At 51.2% G+C, this 7,946-nt stretch overlaps 1 protein-coding gene across 1 annotated transcript; it reads left to right on the top strand.

Annotated features, from left to right (window-relative positions):
- Positions 1 to 1,213: 1,213 nt before the first annotated feature.
- On the top strand, positions 1,214 to 2,080 carry LOC309414617 (olfactory receptor 11A1-like; the record flags this gene model as incomplete). The annotated part of the gene is given in 4 exon segments (XM_082011974.1): positions 1,214 to 1,451; positions 1,454 to 1,476; positions 1,482 to 1,611; positions 1,614 to 2,080. Coding segments are annotated over 4 exon segments (858 nt in total).
- Between the last annotated feature and the right edge of the window lie 5,866 nt (positions 2,081 to 7,946).

The following is a 7,946-nucleotide window of genomic DNA, read 5'->3' as shown; positions in this document are numbered from 1 at the left end:
CAGGGACATCTTCAACTATACCATGTTGATCTACCCTTTCACAGTGGAGGAAGTTGGCCTGTTGGGTGGTGGGTAAGAAGTGGATGGGAATCTGTTCCTCCTCGTGTGTTTCAGAGAGTTGTGGCCACTCACACTGTGATGTGTGTATAACACATCTACCTGCGCATACCCACTGGCGTACGAACGTTGTCTCTTTCTGTGTGAGAAAATGCACATCATAGATATATATGTGCATATATTCCGCAGTGAGAAAGAACTTCCATTGGGCAGGTCACCCGTATAATCCGCAGTGGTTCTGCTGGGATGAGCATTCTTTACCCAACAGGAAGAACATTTTTCTTCTGCTTTCACTAGGCATGAAATACATAAAGCTAATGAGAAGAGAACAGTGTCTTACACAAAAGGAGATCTCATATCACTGGTATGTGGTGATATGATGTGTCACAACCGTTCAAAGTTGCGTCAGGGGACATTGACATTAGGAAGCATTTCTTTACTGAGAGGGTGGTCAAACACTGGCACAGGCTTTCTGGAGAGGTGGTCGATGGCCCATGCCTGACCGTGTTCAAGAGGCATTTGGACAATGCCCTTAATACTATGCTTTAACTTTTGGTCAGCCCTGAAGTGGTTGGGCAGTTGGACGAGATAATCATTGTAGGTCCCTCCCCTCCCCTCCCTCCCCTCCCCTCCCCTCCCCTCCCCTCCCCTCCCCTCCCTTCCCCTCCCCTCCCTTCCCTTCCCTTCCCTTCCCTTCCCTTCCCTTCCCTTCCCTTCCCTTCCCTTCCTTCCCTTCCCTTCCCTTCCCTTCCCTTCCCTTCCTTCCTTCCTTCCCTTCCCTTCCCTTCCCTTCCCTTCCCTTCCCTTCCCTTCCCTTCCCTTCCCTTCCCTTCCCTTCCCTTCCCTTCCCTTCCCCCTTCCCTTCCCTTCCCTTCCCTTCCCTTCCCTTCCCTTCCCTTCCCTTCCCTTCCCTTCCCTTCCCTTCCCTCTCTTCTCTTTTCTTCAACAATATTGAAGTTAAACCCTGAAATGAGTTTCTTTCTTGTAGCCCCTCTTTGTGGCAACTGAGGAAATAAAAGACAAACAACACTGCATGGCTGAAAGGGAAAGGGATAACGCGACACCGTCCACGGATTTTGTGCTGCTGGGAATAAGTGATGTCCCCACACTCCAGAACTTGCTCTTTCTCCTCTTGCTTATGATCTACTTGGTCACCATGGTTGGGAACATCCTCATTGTTGTGCTGGTGGTGGCAGACCAGCATCTGCACACCCCCATGTACTTCTTCCTGGGCAATCTATCCTCCTTGGAGACCTGCTACAGCTCCACCATCCTGCCACGGTTGCTGGCCAGCTTCTTGACTGGGGACAGCACCATCTCAGCTCATGGCTGCATGGCTCAGTTCTACTTCTTTGCTTCCTTTGCGACGACTGAGTGCTACCTGCTGGCAGCCATGTCTATGATCGGTACTTGGCCATATGCAGCCCTTGCTCTATGCAAGCCTCATGACCTGGAAAGTCTCTTTACACCTGGCAGCTGCATCTTGGCTATGGGGTTCACTGCTGCTGGTGGTACTCACAATCACCTTATCCCAGTTGCAGTTCTGTGGCCCAGGGCAATTGACCACTTCTTCTGTGATTTTACCCCATTGCTGGAGCTAACCTGCAGTGACACCAGAGTGCTCAAGCTGTCAACACCTCTGCTGTGTGTTCTGGACATAATCTTCCCCTTCCTGTTCACACTGGCCTCCTATTTGTGCATCATAGCTGCCATCCTGAGGATCCCATCCAGCACAGGCAGACAGAAGGCCTTCTCTACCTGCTCCTCTCACCTCACCATTGTCACTGTTTTCTATGGCACCCTCTTTGTTGTCTACATGCTGCCCAGGACAACCCCGCTGAGGCAGCTCAACAAACTTTTCTCCTTTTTCTACACCATTCTCACACCCCTAGTCAATCCCCTCATCTACAGGCCTGCGGAACCGGAGGTCAAGGAGGCGATCAGGAAACTGCTCAGGAAAGCCATAACCTGCACCCACAGCTACCTGGGTGGCACAGGCAAAAGACACTTCTTGTTCCCTTGAGTATGAGAACTCTAGATTCCAACTGGGTCTTAAGATGTGCATTCCACTGAGACTGGGTGTGGAGTGGCAGGGAGAAAAAAGCAAAATGGAGAGAAATATCATTGTTTAAAGTAAAATGTTCAAAATGTCATGGCTTCACTTTATCCTTGATAATAAACACCTTGGTGGTCTTATGTGTGGGAACTGGTGAAGTGTCAAGGTTTTCTTTTCTGGAGGAGATAAGAAAAGTTATTTTCACAGAATCACAGAATCATTAAGGTTGGAAAAGACTTTTAGGATCATCAAGTCCAACCATCAACCCAACACCCCCATGCCCGCTAAACCGAGTCCTGAAGTGCCACGTCTACACATTTTTTGAACACTTCCAGGGATGGTGAGTCCACCACCTCCCTGGGCAGCCTGTTCCAATGCTTGACCACACTCTCAGTAAAGAAATTTTTCCTAATATCCAATCTAAACCCCCCTTGGCGCAACTTGAGGCCATTTCCTCTCGTCCTATCACTGGTTACTTGGGGGAAGAGACCAACACCCACCTCACTACAACGCCCTTTCAGATAGTTGTAGAGAGCAATGAGGGCTCTCCTCAGCCTCCTCTTCTCCAGACTGAACAACCTCAGTTCCCCCAGCCACTACTCATAAGACTTGTTCTCCAGACCCCTCACCAGCTTCGTTGCCCTTCTTTGGACACGCTCCAACATCTCAATGTTTTTCTTGTAGTGAGGGGCCCAACACTGAACACAGGATTCAAGGTGCGGCCTCACCAGTGCCGAGTACAGGAGCACAATCACTTCCCTGCTCCTGCTGGCCACACTATTTCTGATACAGGCCAGGATGGTGTTGGCCTTCTTCCCCACTCTTCCCCATGCCTGTAGTGTTGCACGGGGTTGCTGTGACACAAGTGCAGGACCTGGCACTTGGCCTTATTAAACCTCATACAGTTGACCTTGGCCCCTTGATCCAGCCTGTCCAGGTCCCTCTGCAGAGCCCTCCTACCCTCCAGCAGACCAACACTCACGCCCATTTTGGTGTCATCTGAAAACTTACTGAGGGAGCACTCGATCCCCTCATCCAGGCCATCAATAAAGCTATTAAACAAGACTGGCCCCAAAACTGAGCCCTGGGGAACACCGCTTGTGACCGGCCGCCAACTGGGTTTAACTCTATTCCCCACAACTCTCTGGACTTGGTCGTCCAGCCATTTTTTTACCCAGTGAAGAGTACAGCTGTCTAAGCCACAAGCCACCAGTTTCTCCAGGGGAATGCTGTGGGAGACAGTGGAAAACTGTATTAAGTAGAGAAATTTAGAGGGTAAAAGCCTCCTTATCCTTACGTGTCATACAATCCCATGAACCCATGGTCACGATCCGTACACACCCACAGGCTAGGTAACCCTTTAGGTGTTGAAATTTGTGCACATGTATTGCACTCACTGTCAGAAGCTTTCCAGAGATCCATGTCCCTGCAGAAATCCTGCTGGAAAGAGCCATTGGTGGGGTTGTTTTAGAGCTGGGGCACCTGGAATGGCCTCAGGGACTGCTGAAAACCCACTAGAGGTCACATCTCCTACGTGGGACATTGCTCAGGAGCTGTTGCGAGTTTTATTGTTCTCCTCAAAGATGCTTCACCCACCCTTGAGGCCACCTGGAGCTGTCTCTGCCCTACCATAACCCTTCCTGGAGCACAACTGGGACCACCAGTCATTCCACCAGGAGGTGCTGGGAAATGCCCAGCTAGGACCGTGCTGAGACCCCCTTCTCCTGCAGGAGCAGGATGAGCGGAAGGAAGGAGCAGGACAGTGGGGACTTCAGGGTCAAGGAGGGCACCTGGCCCCTGAGCACCTTGCTGGGAGCAGCAGGAGAAGAGACAGAGGTGTAGATACTGGTTCCACCACCAGGACGGTGCTGGCGAGACCACCGCTGCCATGGCAGGGGGGAGAGGTGCTGAGGGGCAGGTCTGTCTGCAGTTGCAAGGGATGGCCAGAGTCTGTACAGAAGGCCTTTGTTGCCCATGGCCTTTCTGTGACTCTCCTGCCCATGAGCAGTCCTATCAAAGAGCTGTCTCTGTCCACTGTCTTTCATAAAAGGGGATATCCAGACATGGAGGTTGTTTCTCCCTCCTCATGAGAACAAGCACCAGAGTTTTTTTGTCAGAGAAGCAAGTGGGGAGTGCTACTTGCTGGATGCAGGCTCCCTTGAGAGATGGTCTTGCACCTCTCTCAGCCCCAAGGTCTGATACCCTCAAACTCTGCTGCAGGCTCTTGTCAAATGGGGCTACAGAGGGCAGATGGATTTACCACAGCCAGGAAGTTCCAGTCTACCAGTTAGGGGTATTTCCTTCCTATCTCTTGCAGGTAGACAACCAATTCATCTCGTCCCACAGAAGCACTGGCAACTCAGGCTCGTGGGCAGCACGAGGCACTGGGAAAGAGGGAAGACATTGTTCCTCCTCCTCTGCCTCTCTCTTGACTTAGATGTTTCTTATCTCCCCTGAACGCTCATGCACACAATCTTCCCCTTCCTCCTGCAGATCCTGGCACCTACACATTGCCTAGGGTAATGGGAGCCAACACAGTGTACGCAACTGCCAGCCCATGTTCTTTTCAGTGACGTAGAAGACTCAGCACAATTGTTTTGTTGCGATCTCTCCAAGGGGAGCTCCGCTTCCCTCTGTTTTTGCAGTAGCCACTGAAGCTTGTCCACTCTCCTGATGGCAAAGGGCTCCAAAGCCTGCTGGTTCCATTCTTAGTGCATACTCCACTGCAACAGGAGCAAAGCAAAGAGCACATGTGCTCACTGGCAGGGCCAAGGGCTCCTGCTGTCATTGCAGCAGGAGAGGGGAAGCTCTTGCCTACACTCCCAGTCCCTTGCTTTCTAACACTGACAATTTTGGTGAGGCAAAGCTCATCGCCCTCCTGCTCTGGAATAAGCCCCGTCTTTGTTCCCCACCCTTGCAGGTTCAATTCACAGTGCTTGATTGTCAATGTGAAGAGCTGGCAGTGGAGATGATGCAGATGGAGGAAAAAAGTCTTCAGAGCAATTCCTGAAACATATCTCAGGCAGAAGAGCAAAGCTATAATTTCAGGTATCTCTCTGCTCTGAGTTCCTCAGGATTTCAACTAGGAGCCACATAAACACACAGAGAGCAAGGTCACTGCCCGTGTTTTAGCCACTTTGCAATAGAAGGGCTGCAGTGTTTACAAATCCTTTACATTCCTGCAGAATTTAAAAACCCTTTAATTGCAATCCTTAGGGAAGACCCAGTGAAGATCACAAGTCCCTGGCGCTCTGCTGCTGCACATCCGAACACCCATCCTCTCAGGGACTGCCCCTTGGCAGTCTGGCAGAGTGAAGAACCTGTAAGAACAGATGGTAAAGGCCTCATGGGATCTCCTCAAGGACATAACAGCTGGAGCAAGGCTGAGCGATTGAAATGAATTGCTGAAATCATCCTGTTTGGAAGGCATCAGAATGTGTGATTGTTTAAAGAGCTCAGTTCTGCTCACACCGTTTCTGTGCCCAGCTAGCTGAACTGGTGCAGTTCGCAGGGGCAATGAGGAAGAACAAAGACCTGACTTTCTTACAGACCTGACTTTCCTACAGATGCCAGGTCCTGCGGCATTCCCCAGGACAAAACTGGATGCTTACAAAAAAAGAGCTCCTACGTATGTATCCTGTGGGAACCCAAACCAGATTTGGAGGAGACCAAACAGTAAAACCAGGGCCAGCAGACCTAGTGCACAGGAAGGGTAAGGCAGCTTGCCATCCACTGCTCCTCTTCTTTTCCAAAGCCATCCTTTAAGCATCTCCCCCTTCTGCTGGGGCTTTCGAGAACTAAACAGTATCTTACAAGAGTGACAAGCTGCAGGACAGCAGTCCTGCTCCCTTCCCTTGTCCCAGGTCCAAGCAGACAAGGGAAAGAGCACATCTACTCCTTTTCCCTAACTCAGTGTATTGGCTTTACATGTCAAGGTTCTGGTAGTGGGTGGGCTGCAAGGGTGGTTTCTAAGAAAAGATGCTAGAAGCTTCCCCAATGTCCAAAACAACTAGTTCCAGCTGGCTACAAGATGGACCCACTGCTGACCAAAGCTGAGCCCATCAGCGATGGTGATGGCGCCTCTGGGATAACATATTTAAGAAGGGGGAAAAACTGCTGTGCAGCAGTAGCTGGGAGGAGTGAGAATATGTGAGAGAAACAACTCTGAAGACACCATGGTCAGTGAAGAAGGAGCCGGGGAAGGTGCTCCAGGTGCCAGAGTAGAGATTCCCTGTCAGCCCATGGTGAAGACCAGTGAGGCCAGCTGTGCCCCTGCAGCCCATGGAGCTGCACACTGGACCAGATCTCCACCTGCAGCCCAGGGAGGACCCCACGCCGGAGCATGTGGATGTGCCTGAAGGAGGCCACGACCCTGTAGGGAGCTCTGCAGCAGGCTCCTGGCAGGACCTGTGTCCCCGTGGATTGAAGTCCATGTTGGAGGAGGTTTGTTGGTGGACCTGTGACCCCATGGAACGGACCCACACTGGAGCAGTCCATTCCTGAAGGACTGTGCCCCATGGAAAAGACCCATGCTGGAGGAGTTTGTGAAGAACTGCAGCCTGTAGGAAGGACCCACATTGGATAAGTTCGTGGAGGGCTGTCTCTCATGGGTGGGACCCCACAGTGGAGCAGAGGAGAGTGTGAGGAGGAAGGAGTGGCAAAGACAACATGAGATGAACTGACCACAACCCCCATTCCGCAGCCCCCTCTGCCACTCATTGGGAGGAGGTAGAGAAGTCAGGAGTGAAGTTGATGCTGGGAAGAAGGGAGGGGTGGGGGGAAGGTGTTTTAAGATTTTATTTTTATGTCTCATTACCCTACTCTGACTTTTGATTGGCAATAAGTCAAATTTCTGTAAGCTGAGTCTTTTGCCCATGATGGTAACTGCTGAGTGATCTTCGTGTCCTTATCTCGACCCATAAGCCTTCAATCATATTTTCTTTCCTCCTGTCCATTGAGCAGGGGGAGTGATAGAGTGGCTCGGTGGGCACCTGGCATCCAGCCAAGGTCAACTTGCCACAAGGGCTATGAGAAAAGATAAAGGAGAGAAAAGGAGAATAGGTCAACAGAGAAATGTGAAGTAGCACAGCGGGTGACAAAGTGAAAAGTGGAGACATTTTGGCCCCGCACTCTGTGCCCCAACTCTTCCTAAATCCCAGCTGAGGTGTGGAGTGCCCCGAAGCTGGCTCCCTGCAGGAACAGCACAGCTCTAATGCAGCAACCACGGCTACACTTGCCAGGATCTCTGCACTGCAGTGCCACAGGCTGTGGAAACATAGGTTAGGTGTAGATGAGAAAGACCTGCAGGAAAGACTGCAGAGCTGCCATGACAGACACAAGTTTTGCTCCCAAAGTGCCATCATGGGTAACCCAACCATAAAAGAGCAACCCCCAGATTTGCCTCAACTTATACAACACTGCCCTGCAATCCTCTGCACAAAGTGCTGAGCTCTGTGCTGATGGTGCCTGGGAATGAAGGTCAAGATCTGACACGCCCTCTGACTCTTCCTCACCATGTCCTGCCGTTCCCTTAGCTCTCTGTAAACTCTGGTGCAGGAATTTCCCTGCCCTTGCTCTCCCATCCCAGCAGCTCCTGCAGGAAGTTTCCAGCGGCACCCAAATGCCCCCTGCTCTCCAAAGTGTCCTAGGCTTTATAGTACAAATGAGTCTTCGCAAGACCCTGCTGCAGCCTGGCTCTTCCCATGGACTGCAGAGAGTGAGCAATGCATGATTGGCTCTCAAAGGAGATGGAATATCCTGCACTGCTGGAAGGTGTGTAAACTCTTCCAGCAAGACTTGTCTTTGCCCATTGGTTTGGGTCATTTGGTCATTT

Source organism: Phaethon aethereus (assembly GCF_964289735.1).
Source record: "Phaethon aethereus genome assembly, chromosome: 30".
Lineage (NCBI taxonomy): Eukaryota > Metazoa > Chordata > Aves > Phaethontiformes > Phaethontidae > Phaethon > Phaethon aethereus.
Note: the sequence above shows the minus strand (reverse complement) of the source record. Positions and strands in the feature narration are given on the sequence as shown.